Source organism: Arachis duranensis, chromosome 10 (genome assembly GCF_000817695.3).
Source record: "Arachis duranensis cultivar V14167 chromosome 10, aradu.V14167.gnm2.J7QH, whole genome shotgun sequence".
In the NCBI taxonomy this organism is placed as follows: domain Eukaryota; kingdom Viridiplantae; phylum Streptophyta; class Magnoliopsida; order Fabales; family Fabaceae; genus Arachis; species Arachis duranensis.
Genome location: NC_029781.3, coordinates 92,065,380 through 92,082,955, shown reverse-complemented (window position 1 = coordinate 92,082,955; position 17,576 = coordinate 92,065,380). Strand labels below are relative to the sequence as shown.

At 33.7% G+C, this 17,576-nt stretch overlaps 2 protein-coding genes across 3 annotated transcripts; both read right to left on the bottom strand.

Moving 5' to 3' along the window:
* Window positions 1–13: 13 nt before the first annotated feature.
* On the bottom strand, window positions 14–11,974 carry LOC107470976 (histone H3.2). 2 transcript variants are annotated; one of them, XM_052255395.1, is made up of 3 exons: window positions 11,481–11,974; window positions 10,145–10,213; window positions 14–261 (listed from the first exon to the last, which is right to left on the bottom strand). In XM_052255395.1, exons 1-2 carry the CDS (start codon window positions 11,875–11,877, stop codon window positions 10,191–10,193), a joined length of 420 nt encoding a protein of 139 aa, XP_052111355.1. In that variant the 5' UTR covers window positions 11,878–11,974; the 3' UTR covers window positions 14–261; window positions 10,145–10,190. The 2 variants fall into 2 exon arrangements, with proteins under 2 accessions (XP_052111355.1, XP_015945894.2); XM_016090408.3 differs by lacking the exon at window positions 14–261 and having other exon boundaries at window positions 10,145–10,239; window positions 11,481–11,972.
* On the bottom strand, window positions 8,053–9,649 carry LOC127743033 (uncharacterized). The gene is made up of 3 exons (XM_052255691.1): window positions 9,578–9,649; window positions 8,302–9,526; window positions 8,053–8,208 (listed from the first exon to the last, which is right to left on the bottom strand). Exons 1-2 carry the CDS (start codon window positions 9,647–9,649, stop codon window positions 8,888–8,890), a joined length of 711 nt encoding a protein of 236 aa, XP_052111651.1. The 3' UTR covers window positions 8,053–8,208; window positions 8,302–8,887.
* Window positions 11,975–17,576: the final 5,602 nt, after the last annotated feature.

Genomic DNA, 17,576 nt, shown 5'->3' with positions numbered 1-17,576 from the left:
CAAATGTTAAATATAAATAGTCTCCAAAATAAATAAACATAATCCAAAATTCAAAAACATAATTATAAGTAGTCTCAAAGGAGAATAAATATAATCCAAAATTCAAAAACATAATTATAAATAGTATCCAAAGCAAAATAAACATAATTCGAAACACTTAATTTTCATCTTCATCTTCATGTAAGTCAATAACATCATTGGAACCAACTCCTGAAGAATAGCCTTCTCCTTTTACAATATCTTTCTCATCTAAATCTTTCTCTAGAAAAAAGTAAATAAATATATTAAAAAAATAATACATAATAATGAACAAAATCACTTAAGTATGTATGTTATAAATATAATAATACCATAATCATCATATCCATGTATCTAATTTCGAGTGCAAATCACAGCTTCAACATTATCTGGTAATAAACGACTTCTATACTTATTCAAAACATGAGAATTCATGCTAAATGCAGATTCTAAAGCCACGGTAGTAATAGGAATGCTCAACAAATCTCGTACCATTAGTGATAGTATTGAAAAACGATGATGTTTGTCTTTCAATCATTGCAAAATAATGTTGCCTCACTCAAATAAATATCAAGTTGGTTCTTTTCATTTTTCACTTCAGCTTCTTGATTACGGGATATCAAATCCTTTGCATTGCAAAAAATATATGACTCAAAAAACATGAACAATAAAAGATAAATATAACCAAGTAGAGTGAATATAAGATAAAAATACTTACACCAACAATTTTAATAAGTTGAGTTCCAATTGCAGAAGATGTCGCTTGAGAAATATTATTTGAAATTTGGGAAGCACTCTCTACAATTGTAGAGAAATTGTGGTCATAAACCTCAAAGAGCTTGTATAACTTACTCTTCACATACTCCACTTTGTCTTTAGCACTAATAGGATCAATCTCATTATAGCAATGAGGCAAAGTATTGAGTTTAAATCTATGATACGTGGTCAAGAGGGCATTTTCGTCATTTTAAAGCTAAGAGACAGAATAGTAATCTCGTCACGTTCAAAGATCTAAATGATAGAAGAATCATACCATGCCGGTCTTGGACATCAAGAAGACCAAGAGTCCGTCTCAAAAACAGTGGTGCTGAAATAACGACAACTCATAAGACCCGTTGATTTAAGTCAGGATAACAAGAGGCCTAATAATACTTTTCAAATTTAGTGGGAGGTATAAATTATTATTATTTTTGAATTTTTTTAATTATTTATTTTAATTTGTTTTATTGTTAGAGTTTGTTGGAATATTTGATTTACTTCCGATTTGCTTAGTAGTATTTTTAAGAAATTTAAATTTAAATCAAATCTGATATAATCAATTAAGATCAAATCTGATTTAATTTAGTTATCATATTTTCAGGAGTTTTAAATTTTAAATCAAATATGATCTAATCCATTAAGATCAAATCTGATTTAAATTTTAAAATCTTATTTTATCTTTTTGTTAGTTTGTTCGAAGCCTATTTAAACACCTTTGGTGGGACCATTTGGAATAACTTTTGATGAATAAAATTTTCTTAGTGCTTTATGCATATTTTTTTGTGTGGTTAAGTGAGATGAGTGATTTGCTTCGCTTGTTGCATGGAAAAGATTAAGTGATTCAATTTTCATCCCTCTGATCTAGGTTATCAAGGACAGATTCTTTGAAGGTCTAGTAGGGAATCCCTTCCGGTGACCTAGGTTGCTAAGAACAGGTATTTTAGAGGTCTAGTAGGAAAACTCTTATCTATCTTTTATATTTCCGCTACGTCTCTTTATGATAATAATCCTTATCTATTGTTATATAAACCCTAATCCCCAATCTATTTCTTATCATTTGGTATCAGTTACAGGTCGTAGGTAAATTCTTATTTATCTACACGTTCCATGGGTCTTGTTTAATCTCTTTATTTTTTTTCTTTAATTTCTGCAAATTCCCCTTAGAGTCCCCAAAAAAAGACCAAAAAAATAAAAAGAGTTGCAAAAAAATGATTGCGTATTACGATAATGATGATGAACAAAGCTCATATGCGAAAAAGAGTTCTCAGTTGTAAATCCCTGCATTCAAATGGAGGAATGATCCTGAAGCGTATTTCAGATGGAAAAGGAAAATAGAATCGATTTTTGCAAATTGCATCCTTTCAGAGGAAAAGAAGGTTCAACGGGCACAAGCCAATTTTTCCGATGCTGCCCGTATATGGTGGACTGAATTAGGAAGATCCAGAAGACGATACGGAAAGAGCCCAATTTGCAGTTGGGAGAAGATGAAGAAAATGATGAGGAGCCAGTTCGTGCCATCATCATACCACATGAAGAATTGAGTTGTACCATCATCATACCACAATGAATTTTTTGGAAAATTTTGTAAGTTACAACAAGGTTCACAATCAGTGATGGAGTACCACAAGAAATTTCTGTATTTGATGGACATGGCTAATATTAAAAGAAGTTCTAAGGTTCTAATGGACCAATTTTTGTTTGGATTACGCGAAGAACTTGCAGATAAAGTCCAACGTTACCGTTACGCAACCATGGAGGATTTGGTCAAATTGGCCATTGACTATGAGCAGGTGCAACAAATGATAGATCGCCATAACAAGAGAATTTTTTCTACGCCTATTTTTCATTCTTCTTCAAAGCCAGAGATGGAAGAACTTGTTGAGTATGCTGTAGAGGGTGATGTGTCATTGGAAGACTCAAAAGTGTAGAATTTCTCAACTGAATTCTTGGGATGTAAGGAATTTAAAAATCTAGAGAGAAAAGAAACAGAAAAAAATTGAGTGTTTGAGTGAAAAGGATCAATGTTTAATTGAACATGAGAGTTTTGAGAGAAAATATGAGAATAGTGAGAGGGAGAAGTCAATGACTGACAAAGAAATTGAGAGCAATAAACACACTTGTGAAAGAGATCTATAAAGTTCTAGCTTAGACAAGAGTGCATTAGTGTCATTGAATTCCACGGAACCCTTAAATTCTCATACAACTAACTATAAAATTCCTAGTGTTTTTATATCAACTCTCCCAAGCTTTATAGATTCACTGGTCAATTATGGAGGTATTAATATGGATGAAAAGCAAGAAAGACAAATTGCACATTTTGGATAAGATAGTGAAAGCATGGTTGGAAAGATTGAACTTGCACACATGAGGGACATAGCCATAATTCAGTAGTAGAGAAGAGTCATCAAACCATGGTATTTAAACCCGGAGATTGGGTTTGGATTCCTTGGAGGGACGAAGAGCATCTCATTCAAGATTCGAGGACGAATCTTTTTGAAGAGGGAGAGAATGATACGTGGTCAAGAGGGCATTTTCGTCATTTTAGAGCTAAGGGATAGCATAGTAATCTCGTCACGTTCAAAGATCTAAATACTAGAAGAATCATATCATGCCGGTCTTGGACATCAAGAAGATCAAGAGTCCGTCTCAAAAACAGTGGTGTTGAAATAACGACAACTCATAAGACCTATTGGTCTAAGTCAGGACAGCAAGAGGCCCAATAATGCTTTTCAAATTCAGTGGGAGGCATAAATTGTTATTATTTTTGAATTTTTAATCATTTATTTTAATTTATTTTACTGTTAGAGTTTTTTAGAAGATTTGATTTACTTCCGATTTGCTTAGTAGTATTTTTAGGAAATTTAAATTTAAATCAAATCTGATATAATCAATTAAGATCAAATCTGATTTAATTTAGTTATCATATTTTCAGGAGTTTTAAATTTTAAATCAAATATGATTTAATTCATTAAGATCAAATCTGATTTAAATTTTAAAATATTATTTTATCTTTTTGTTAGTTTGTTCGGAGCCTATTTAACCACCTTTGGTGAGACCATTTGGAATAACTTTTGATGAATAAAATTTTCTTAGTGCTTTATGCATGTTTTTTTTGTGTGGTTAAGTGAGGTGAGTGATTTGCTTCGCTTGTTGCATAGAGAAGATTGAGTGATTCAATTTTTATCCCTCTGATCTAGGTTGTCAAGGACAGGTTTTTTGAAGGTCTAGTAGGGAATCCCTTCCGGTGACCTAGGTTGCTAAGAACAGGTATCTTAGAGGTCTAGTTGGAAAACCCTTATCTATCTGTTATATTTCCGCTGCGTCTCTTTATGCCAATAAATTCTTCTTCTTGATGTCATTCTTTCTTGTCCCTTTTTATTGAATAATCCTTATCTATTATGATATAAACCCTAATTCTCAATATATTTCTTAACAATCTAGGATCAAGAACTGCCCCAAATGCAAGAACAACACTGTATTCCTCCCAATATTTTTTGAACTTAATCATCATTTGTTCTCCCATGTTCCGTATAAGCACTTCATCATTCTTCAAACTATTCATCAAAATAAGCTGAATTTGTCAAACTTGTAAAAAATACAAGTTGGATGTTGGGTAAGAAGTTTCAGCAATCAACTTGGTAGTTTTGTAAAATGGTAACAAGAAATCACATATCTTTTCAGTTCTTTTCCACTCATCTGATGAAGGACAATACTCCCTAGATCCAGCTTCTTTTACTTTATACATTTCAAAAGCTTTCTTATATGGAATAGCACTTGCAAGCCTTGCATAAAGTGAATTCCACCTAGTAGGAACATCTAAACATAATGCAGTTGTATACTCAAGTCACTCAATATCTTGAAAATATTCTTTAAACTTAACCATTCGACTTTCAGATTTTCTCAGATGCTTAATACAATCTCTAATCTTATGCACTGCGTCACCACATATTTTCATTCCATTTTGGACAATAAGATTTAAAATATGAGCAGAACAACGAACATGAAAGAATTCACCACCACACAACAATTAACCATGCATATCCAAAGTACTTTTCAAGTGATCAACACAAGTATCATTAGAAGAAGCATTATCCAAAGTAATGGAAAAAATCTTTTTATCAATTTTTCACTCATTCAAAAGCGTAAAAATTTTAGAAGACAACTCAAATTCCGTGTGAGGAGGAGGTATATGACAAAAATTGAGAATTTTACTCTGTAATTTCCAATTCTCATAAATAAAATGTGCAGTCAAACATATATACCCCTCATTGGTACTGGACGTCTAAAGATCAGATCTTAAGCAAATTCTATTTGGAATGGAAACTAAAATTTTTTTAAGTTTCACAGCTTCTCTCTTGTGAACTTTCACTATGTTAGACTTAACCGTATTCCCAGTAGGAAGTTTCAAAGTTGGACTTATATGTTTCACCTAATTTCTAAATTTCCTATCATCAACCATATTGAATGGCATAAGAAGCAACTACATAAGAAGCAAACATATCTCTAGCCACTCCTGAATCAATCTTAAGTGAACCCATCTTAAGTTGCAATTCTGCTATAGTCTGACCAATATCCTCATGCTTAATTTGAATACAACTATCAAGATGTCGCTTTAAAGTAGAAGTGTCATATCGCTTACCTCCAGCTTTAAACACCTTCTTGTATCCTTTACCCTCAGAACGTTCTACTCCATCCTTAACTGGACCGAGTTTTCTGAAAAAATTTCAAATATCGGATGTTGCTGATCTGGCCCTTTTCAAACTAGGTTCATCAACCTCGACCGGAACAGCCTTAGAACCAGCTCCAGCAGTAACAAGGTTACTCACAGTTTCAAAATTTATATTTTTTGAAATAAAAGTAAATGTTAATTGTTAAACCAGGTATCAACCATTCTGATTTAGTCAACACTCAAAACTATTTAGTCAACACAACAAAACTGCATCAGATTTAATCAACACTCAACCATTTTAAAACAAGCATCAACAATTATGATTTAATCAAAACTCAACTATTGTCAAACAAAATGAAAAACAGCAAATAATATATGAATCTGCATTAAATTTAATCAAAACTCAGAACCATTTTAAAACAAATATCAACAATACTGCTTTAATCAAAAGTCAACCATTATCAAACAACACAAAACACATCAAACAAACCTAAATCTCGGATCTAAAATATAAGGCAGAAAACTAACATACTAGACAAGCAATGACGAGCCGACGACCAGCGACAGGACAGACAAGCCGACAAAGGAGGCGAGGAGCAGCGACGATGAGAACAGACGAGCAGACCCAGTGAACCAGAGGACAGATGAGCATACCTAGAGAGTGAGAGGACAGGACCCAGGAGCCCAAGACCGAGACCAGTGGCGACGGCTAGACAGAGCAACAACGGTGGCTAGAACCCAAGAGGACCGAAGAGCAACGGCGACAAGGAGCGCCGCGACTACTAGATGCGACTTTGCTGTCTGTGCGAGACTGCGAGCGTGAGGACGAAAGTGCGAGCTTGAGGATTGAGGACACACTGCGATGGCGCCAGACGCAGTACGGTAGGGAGCGATCAGCGGCAGGAGACTAGAGAAGCTGAAGCTCTTTAGGGCGGGTAAGGTTTCATTGGGCGCGGGTCGGGTTGTATGGAAGTTGGGTTCTGGGCTTTTGGCCAAAAATATGCTCATCCTTTTATAAAAAAAAATTGCTCAGCCCGCCGGGGAAGCCCGCCCCACCCTGCCAAAGCCCGCCAAATTTCACGGTTTAAGCGGTGCGAGTTAGGCAGCATTTTGTTATTCGACGGTCCCACTTTTCCAGCCCGACCCGCCTTTTTGGCGGGTTACGTGGGCTGGCCCAGCGGGTTTAGACCCGTTTGCCCCTACACGGTAGTAATAGGAATGCTCAACAAATCTCGTGCCATTAGTGATAGTGTTGAAAAACGATGATGGTTGTCTTTCCACCATTGCAAAACATCTATGATTGCATCATTGTAAAATAATGTTGCCTCACTCAAATAAATATCAAATTGGTTCTTTCCACTTTTCACTTCAGCTTCTTGATTACGGGACATCAAATCCTTTGCATTGCAAACAATATATGGCTCAAAAACCATGAACAATAAAAAATACATATAACCAAGTAAAGTGAATATAAGATAAAAATACTTACACCAACAATTTTAATAAGCTGAGTTCCAATTGCAGAAGATGTCGCTTGAGAAACATTACTTGGAATTTAGGAAGCACTCTCTACAGTTGTAGAGGAATGGTAGTCATAAATCTCAAAGAGCTTGTATAACTTACTCTCTACTTGAACTTTTGATGGGCTTTATCTTGGGCTTTCGGTGGAAAGGAGCTGCTGCTGATGTATTGGCTGGGGCTATAATGATGATTTTTGTTGCAAATCTGGTCTCTTCCTCCCTCTAGCAGCAGATTGGACAGTAGGTTGTGAAGATGATCTCTTCCTTCCTCTATTTGTTTTCTTGACAGTAGATTGTTTAGGTGGTTGGGCCTGAAAATACAGCAAAATAACTCAAATTACATTTAACCAACCATAACAACAAAACCCTAAAATACATATAGTAAATGCACTTACAGAGAGGGGTGGCTTGCTGCATCCTCCCCTCTTGTGACCTGATTCACCATAATTTGAGCACCTCTGAATATGTCCCCTCCTAGACAAGTGACTCTGGCTTCTATCTTCAGCTTCCTCAAGTCCTCTTTTTCTCTTTTTCATTGGGCTGTGACTAGGCTTCTGATATGGTGGTGGCATGACATCACCAAACTCAGTCTTCTCCCATATATATGGGTCATTTAGAGGGTATATGACCGAATCATAGCACCTAGCATAGGCATCTTTCTTATAGCAGTCATCAACATATACATTCATATCAAGTCCTTTAAAGTTGATGCCATCACTGAGCTGCCACTTCTTGTAAGAACACTCACGAGCAGATAAATCAACAACATATTTGTTTAAGCCATTTACCACCTCATATGACTGTGCAGCAGATCAATAAGGTCTCCACTCACCAGCTGACCTGCCCCTTCTCTCTACTTTCTTTCTAATTCGAGGTAAAATTGTACCACTAAATTTTTTAATTCTTTCTCTATTAACAGTCCATCTACTCATCAAATAAACCATGATTTCTTCTAGCATAGTTACAATACAATTTTTCCTAGACTCTACTATTGCACTATTAAAGCTTTCCTACATGTTGTTTACAAGAGTGTCACATTTAGAATAATAGTTAAACCTGGATCTACGACTGCCATCTCTCTCTCCCTCTCCCATTCATTCCAGTGTGTAGCCTTTGCACACCTCCACATCAATTGCTTCAAGTGAAGGCCAGAAAATTTCTTCTTGAATTTGTTGTACAGATGTCTTACACAAAACCTGTGGTCCACACCTGGGATAACTTCGTCAAAAGCAGGTAGTAATCCTTAAAAAAAGAGGTAAAAATTTGTGTTATAACAATGTTGTTTATTAGAATTAAATGAATTACTAAATAGAAATTAATACAATAATTGTTTACCTTCTACTGATTAGATATGAAGGTTGATTTTCTAATTGTCTCAGAGCCAAAATCATCAATTAGCAGCTAGAGAAACTATTTCCATGTGTCTTTGGTCTCTGTCTCAACAGCGGTATATGCAATAAGAAGCATTTGATCATTAGGGTCCCACTATATCGCAGTCAACAGTTGCCCCCTTGAAGTCTCTTGAGAAAATAGCCATCTAATCGAATAAATCTTTTACAGTGCACAAAGCTTTTTTTACAAGCATCTAAATATACATATATTCTTTGAAAAATGTAGAAGTTATTCGATGAAGAGCGTTAAACTTTAATCTCAAAATCAAGAGATCTCTTTATCTTGAGCTTCACTGTTGATCCTGAATTAGCCTATAGTAACTCTGAGCAGTAATCAGCTATCTTCTTATATTGAGTCTAGTAAGTTTCTTGTATTTCATCTAATGCAACTTGTCTTGACCTAGATATCATTGACATTGTCACAGTCAGATTCCACTTCCTTTGTGCCTTGTTCACCAATTCCTTTATCTTTACTTTTGGGTTATGCTCCACCTTCTTCTTAAAAGCTCTGCTCAGCCACGAAGTATGCATTATCCCAACCCTATGTGCCTGGCCACAAGTATGCTTAAGGTTGATAGACTTAAGCTGCCAAGTTGTTTCCTTACCCATTTTTGCTGTATATAACCAAAAAAGACAATCTCGTTGACAAACAGCCCTCTTGTTTGTACTGTGTAGACTGTTACAGTGTCTTTAAATTCCTCTCTTGAAGCAAATACAGTTCCCACCTCCCACTTATAACTCCTCATATCTTTAACATCCTTATAAATTGGATACCTCCTCCTTTTATAGTCATCTTTTTCTTGTCTATCTTCTTTATCTGAACCACCACCAACTTCATACTCTAAATCCAATTCATCACTATTGAAGCCTTCCTCATCATTGAAATCACCATTCACAATCTCTTTGCCTTTATCAACCCAAGAACCATCCTTAACACCTATTAGTTTCTCAAACCCATTCTCATCATCATATTCCTCTTCATTATTTATAAAATGAATGCCATCTACACTGTCAACCTCAAGATAAAACGGAAGAAACTCCTCATCATCACTGTCATCATCACTATTCGATTCATTCCGTGCATTTTCAACAGCCACATTTGGGTACAAATTATCTCTTTCACTAACTTGTTGCACATTATCGGATTGCACCTGTTCACCTTGTTGACCCTAATAAACCACCAACTGGTTTCTAGGATTTTTCTCTGTTCTGCCCCCAACATCAGCATATCCAACTTCAGGAAAACCTTCAGCATCGTCAACCTCATGCACTACAAACATCTCAACATGCATGACTATTCAGCTCCGCTATTCTACACATCTCAAGTACATCTCTATCGACAGCAAATAACTTCAAAACTTTTTCTAACCATTCAGCTGTTGGATTCTTATCGCACAGAGTTGATATGTTAGACTTTGTGTACCCAAATTACCTTAACTCTGCATATGCCTCATACAGATCAGTAATCACTCTCAACATCTTCAATAAGTGTCTTTTGTCCCCCTATATACTGCAATGTCCCATTATTATATCCAAATCGACCCCATGATAAATAGTCAGATTGAAGCTTCCCATCCCCTAAAATCAAAGGTTTATGAGTGTACAAAACAGAAAAAAAAAAGTTTAAACTATACCCTAGCAGTTTTAGGAAACTAACGGAATCTATTACAACATTATTAAATACAAGCTCCACAAAACCGAAAATAAATCGCAACTGTCGCAAACAATAAATTCAACAACTTCACTACAAAAGCAACGCATTTAATAATATAATGGTGCATACATACCTGAATCGCGATGACAACTGCGAAACGACCTCTTTCTACACCCTTACTAACGCATTCCAAATGCAGTAACTATACCCCCAGGCCACGTTAAACCTCTGTTAGGACATCATTGTCAGTTTTTAAAGAATTAATGAAATGATTAATTTGACTTATATTTTATCTTTCAAAAATTAATATGACTAAAAAAATCATTCAAAAACCAATTTAAAAAATAAATGATCTTTCAGAGACAAATTTAACTATCAATCCTTACTTTTTTTTTTCTTTTTCCTTGTTTTTCTTTCACCTCTCTTTTTCTATCTTTGGTTTTCTTCAAACCCTCTTTTTCCTTTCTCTTAACTCACTGTTCTTTCATTTCATATCCCTTTTTATTATCGCTATTATCTCTTTCTCCCACTCATTTTTTATTTGATTTTTTCATTTTGTTTTAGTATCTATTTTTTCTTTTAATATTTCTGTGTGGTGTTTTTTTGTAATATTTTATTGTCCCCTCTTTTATGAGTAATGTGAATACATTAGTACAAATTTCACGATCCACTGAAATTTATTTTTGTTTATAGAAATATCTTCATATTAAAATATCATTTAATTTTAAGCAAAAAAAATAAAATTTTCAACATGTTACATCACTTTTTTGTATTGATTTAGAAAGTATTGAGTTTCAAATTTGTTTATATTTCTACTATGTAAAATTCTTTAAAATTAATTACTTTTAATTTATAATATAGCATAAAATATATCTTTTTTTCTGGACTTGAGCATAAAATATATCTAAAGACTTTTTCTATAAACGAAATACTTTGTTTTGTCAAAAAAAAAAAAACGAGGCTATTCATTGTTCTGTCTGAAAGTGCAAGATGAAAGAGAACATTGTAAGATCTGAGAAATAATTATAATTATTTAGTTAAAATTTGAGTTAAAGAAGTTTTACTTGACCTATTTGGCATTCACTCCTTGATTGGCTGTTTCAAATTCTAAAACATAGGTAATCTAAGCAAAGTACTCTGACGGCTTTTATCTTGACTGAGAATGAAATGAAACATTGCATCTGGTGGTGGTGTCTTCAAATCTATTGAGTTTCTAGTGGTGGAGTATTAAAATCTATTGAATTACGATGTTAGATATCGTCTTGAAATATTTTAAGGCAAATTCTGAAATTGAGATCTAGTGTTCAGATATTACAACATAAAATGCATATAACCACTCATTAGATTAGATTCATCAATTCAACATTAAGTATTAAACCAAAGCTGAACTATCATTACAATAAAACATATAATTGAACTCTAAGATCTATCGGCAATAGAATCTGAATCTGAATCTTAAGCTCTCTCGCCTCTGATTCTGCGAGCAAGTTGAATATCCTTAGGCATAATAGTTACTCTCTTAGCATGAATGGCGCAGAGGTTAGTGTCCTCAAAGAGACCGACGAGGTAAGCCTCCGCGGCTTCTTGGAGAGCGGAGACGGCGCTGCTCTGAAACCGGAGATCGGTCTTGAAATCCTGCGCGATCTCACGGACGAGGCGCTGGAACGGAAGCTTGCGGATCAGAAGCTCAGTGCTCTTCTGGTACTTCCTGATCTCTCTCAGAGCTACGGTTCCTGGCCGGAACCTGTGCGGTTTCTTAACTCCTCCGGTCGCCGGAGCTGATTTTCTGGCGGCTTTTGTTGCCAGCTGTTTCCTCGGCGCCTTGCCGCCGGTGGACTTGCGAGCAGTTTGCTTGGTACGAGCCATGTGAATGAAAGTGAAAGAGTGAGAAATTTGAAGGGAAAGTTCTGAAATTGAAGGAGAATTGAGATGGTGAGTGAGAAAAATATTTGGGGATTGTTATATAGGGTTTAGGGTGAGTTTGATTTTGGTGATTGTGAAGGCGGGAACTGAAAGTGTTTATTTTTGGGGGAAGGGGAGAAGTGAGATGAGAAGTTTGTGGCCGTTGATGGAGAGACAAATCGACGGCTGTAATGGTTGTAAAGTATACGCACGGGGATCGTAATCTGTGGCATGAGAATGTAGCCAATAGAGTTAAGCTTACTGGAATTGCGTTATTCTGCAAATCATCGCTTTATTGTTTCTCTTTTTTATTATAAAACAAGCTGTTTTATTACCGGATGTATGTGAAACTTTCATTTATAAATGAAAATTAAATTTATTAATTATTTTTATAAAAAAATTTTAATTAATTATATTAAATAATAATTTAATCAAATATATTAAATTATTTAATATTTTTTAACTAATAATTTCATGTAAAAATAACAACTTCCAAATTTTTACTTTATTATATAATAAAAAAATAATATTTGTCATTTTTTTACATTTTTATTTTTAGAAAATATTTTTGATATGGATAAATAAATGATATTTTTATTGAATATTGTTATTTGAAATGTTTCGCAGAAATGTGAAATTGCAGAAAATTTTACACAACATGCATTTTGCGTATTGATATTGCAGAAATTCTGCGTTAAATTTCGAAACAACTTTTAAAAGTATTCCCAGTAGAGATTTGTCACGTATCAAGCACAGGACAACACGCACCCTGCGTGTTAAAGCAACAAAATTTCTCGCATGGTTCCAAGACACCTTTAGCAATGATTCCTAGCCACATATCACGCATGCAGGCACCTTGTGTGTTGGAGGAGCAGAGATTCCTAACATGGTTTCAAGGCACTTTTATCAGCATCTCCATGTCACATGTCAACTCCCGGACAACACGCACCTTACGTGTTGACCACTTATCTAACTGGTCTCCATACTTTCAATATGCATGTTTCGAAATCTCCAATGTACTAATCTGTTGGTGCCTTTAAAGGGGAAGGAGAACTGCCTTGCATGCTTCGTTAAGGGAACTTTATTTTTCATTCTTTATTTAGAAGACTTTTAAGAGAGATTGAGAGGGAGAAAGGTGATCTTTGATGAGGGTGAGAATAAGTAGTGTGTTGCTTGAGATAATGGTACGCGATTATACGTCTGTAAAAAAATACGTTATTAATTATTTGAGACAATCTAATTATGTAAGTTTAATATTTTTGCTAAGTTAAAACTTAGTATTTAAAATATATTATTGTTAGTAAAATTATTTTGGTTAATATTATTATTAGCATTTGTATAGTGAATTAAATAATTTGTATATTTATTTTTTATTTTTTGATGATAATATTGTAATTTTATTTATTTTCTATTATTTGTTATTTTTTGTTATAATATTAGTTTTTTAATTTGCTAATCTATAATTATTGAAAATAATAAGTAATAGAAATATTGATAATTATATCTTTATTTTTTTATGTTAAAAATTATTTTTATTAAAATTATTAAATAAGTTAATTTTTTTATTTTTTTGGATATTCTATTATGATCTTATTATTAATCGAAAATAATAATAATAATTTTGTTTGAATTTTTTGTAATTATGTTATTTTTAACTTCTTTTTAACGTTATTTTTTTCTGTAATTATTTTTATTCTATTTTCTATAATTATTTTTGTATTATTTTTTTGAATTTTATATCATTATTTTTATTTTATTTTTTGGAATTAATTTTTAGTTTATTTTTTTAAATTTTATATAATTATTTTTTATTTTCGGTTTTCTGTTATCTTGTACTAAACTAACAGGAATCTTCTACCTTGTAAACTTGATTCGCTGGAGATGTGGCATATGACGGTTGACCAGGCCTTACAAACAATGCGATTATTCTATCATATCTCGAGAGTTGGAGAGATCAAAGGGCATTTCGCGTTGCTATCTACTATTGTGGAAAGGTAGAGGCCGGAGACTCATTCTTTCGTATTGTCAGCCGGTGAAGTTATAGTGACACTCGAAGACGTGTTACACATATTTGACCTACCGATTGATGGAGAGGTGTAACCGGCTAGACCGATAAAAGTTAGGACTTCTTGGTCAATTAGAGCCTGGCGATTTTCGACAGCGAACCCGTTGTGAGTAGTTCTTCTAAAAGTTACATAAAACTGGCCTGGGTTCGCCATATCTCAGAGACACACAGCCTTTAGACACTTGGGAGTCTGTTCAGCGATATGTGAGTTGTCACATCTTTGGTCTGTTACGTACCACCCTCTTTGCGGATAACGCGACGACATATGCCCACACGAAGTATCTACCACTGCTAAAAAATTTTGAATGGATCGGCACTTACAGTTGGGGGTCAGCAACACTCGCGCATCTTTACAGGTCACTGTGTTGTGCATCACGGTATGATTGCAAAGAGATAGATGGCCCGTTTGATTTGTTGTTTATTTGGGCATGAGAACGAACACCTTTTCTTGCGCCTATTCCAAGACAACAGCTTGCACCAGCTGATATACCGGTTGCACGCAGGTAACGGTATATAATTTATTGGAATTTGACTCGTGTTTATTTATGTTTGACTAGCCATTATAGATTTCACCTTTATGGATTGTTCGGATTCAACCAATGGCTTCATAGCCTCAGCAATCGTGTCCGAATCCAATTTGTAGTGATCCTGTGAGATTGTTCTCATGAAACACGTGCGCCTCCCGTTGTATCTCTGAATCTCCCAACATGTTTTCTTCTATATCAAGATGGCTCGGATAAGTCAATCGCACCCACGTTCATAAGTCTTTCATTTTGCGTATAACATATGTGGCTCAAATTCATAAACAATGTAATCAACTCCTCTCGAGATAATATAACTTTGAATTGTCGTTATGACTGATTTTCTAGAACTGTATTCTATTCTAATCCTGAACTCCCCATCCTCAAGATCAGCAACACCTATAAAAAAAATTTCGTTCATCGATCCGTCAAAACAAAACTAAGGAACTCATACTACTCCTCTTGTACCTATGTTCGCATATTCGGAAAACTCTGGTGCATGCATGGCGTCAAGATCCAAGCTACGCGTAAAAGACAGAACATCCATTGGTTGACTGACTGGGGGTAGAACCACTAAAATTTTTGTGACTATCTCACCTCCCCCATCATCGTCCTCGTCCTCGACACCAGCTTCGTACGTAGCTTCAAACTCATTGTCGTTATCATTGTTCATTCCTTCGGACGCTCCAGCTCTGTCATCTTGCACATCTAGGTCATGTTGAATCTCATCTGCAGCTATATGTTCAAACTCAACATATATCTCAATCCTTGGGTGGCACACCTAGGTTTACTGGTGAATATGAAACATCCGCTGAATACTTGTTTCGTCAATGATTGACATAATCTAAAACTATATTAGGCCGTCAAATACGACAACCTGACTCTTGTAGAGAATGTTGCTCACCCTCTTCAAAATATCACTCTTTATGCTCTGATAGAGACCGTGCTATAGTTCTGCGAACATTATAGTGTACGAAACCATAAACAGAAATGTATTCTCACACGCAAAACTCACCCCCTCATATGTATTTCATATAACCTCACCATTGTGGTAAACTACTATATTTGTGGTGCCCTCCATCACACCAACAATGCAATAAAACACGTCTCTTGCGATGAAGTAAAATGGTAGCAAGCTTCGATTTTTATAAGCAAAGATGACTCACCTTGCAGGTTACATGTTATAATGCCATCTAACCTGCATTTGACGCGTGTACAACATGCAAATTGCGTGTTGCCTGCATGTTTGGCACGTGTGCAACACGCATGGTGCGTGTTACTTTTGATTAGGACACGTGTCCATCACGCTGCATGCGTGCTGAGTCAGTACGTGACATGCATGTTCACCTACAGTATCTGCAACGTCCACCCACTAAGTGACGGATCCAGAAAATTTTATCAGTGTGGGAAAATGTATATAATATAATAAAATTTTTTATAATTATACTATAATATTATAAAATATGATTACTCCTCAAATTATTTAACTAACAAATTAAAATAATAAAATAATAATTTAAAATAATATATAATTTAAAATTTCATTCTTCTAGATTTTATATTTTAAAAAGATTGAATAATCTTTTCATTGTCAACACAATCAAATGTCTCGCTTTTTATATATGTCACTAGACAATCATTTAAAAATTCATCTTCTATATGGTTACGAAGCCGACTCTTTATGATGTTCAAAGCAGAAAAGAAGGGGCAATAATCTCTACTTTACCGAAGGATGGTTGGATCTACTAACCTATTATGACCGACCTAATGGAATGCGGTTAAAGTTAGCTTTCTTGGGAGGAACTCAATTTTTGATTGAGGAATTGTTTCCACGGAACTTTATAGGACAAATTCAAGTTGCATCCCCTCCATGCTTTTTACGTCTGTCCGAAGATCTTCGAAGTAGAGCACATAATGAGATTGAATTCCCTCAGTTTAAGTTCAATTTTGCTAAATTCGTGACAAACTCAGATATGCAATTTCAAAGATTGGTAATATATTTAAATTTTCTTATTTTAAACTTTTTGTTATTAGAATAATTTTATTAATCAGATTTTTACACTTAATAACAGAACTGATGTGGCATACTCTTAAGGTGTTTCCTGATTTATTCCATTTAATTCGTTAAAGTAAATCAATTATAATTTATTAACTATATCAATTAATTAATTTGATTAGACATTCAAATCTCACCATTTATTATAATTTATATGAATTGATTAATTATAATTAATTATATCAATTAATTAATTTGGTCAATTATATTAATTATTTGATTTGATAGGAGTAAATATCAAATTATTTAATAAATAATAAATATGATAACAAAATATATGAATTAATTTAATTAGTTTATTTTTCTCAATACCTTCTATTTATACAAGATCAAATCTTTTTTACTCATTCGCTCTCTCTCCCTTTCTCCCTCTCTTCCTCTCTTTCTCTCTCTCGTGTTTAAGATACAATTTTTATAATTTATTTATTTTTTATTTTTTTATCTTTATTTATAGATTTCATTTTTTTATATTTTAAAAATTTTTATTTATTTTAATTGCTTATTATTATGCACATACTTTTTTTTTAAACTTTTGATTAACAAAAAAAATGTGTCATTTTTATGTTATTTTTAAATAATCTTACTATAATTTTGTTTTGTAATATTCTATTTTGTCATGTGTACTTCAATTCATATATATATTGTCTTTTTTTTGTGATTCACAATTAATATATACATTGTTCGTGTATGTAGTTTATATGTTAATGTTTTTATTGATTCTCTTTATTATTATTTTTTTTGTGTCTCTTTGTTATTACTCTTTATTTTAGTTATATTCATTGATTTCTTTGTATTGATGCTCTTTTTATTTAAAATATCGTGACAATTTAGAATGTATATTGTGACTCATGTGATATTTGTTAATTTGGTGTATCTTTTTAGATGGTTTATGTTATAATGTGTTTAAGGAGTTGACTTAAAATTATAATATGATATATAAATTTATAATATGATTTATAATATGCTAAAATATTAGGATATTATCATATAGATATTTTTTTATTTGTCTATTAGATTCAAC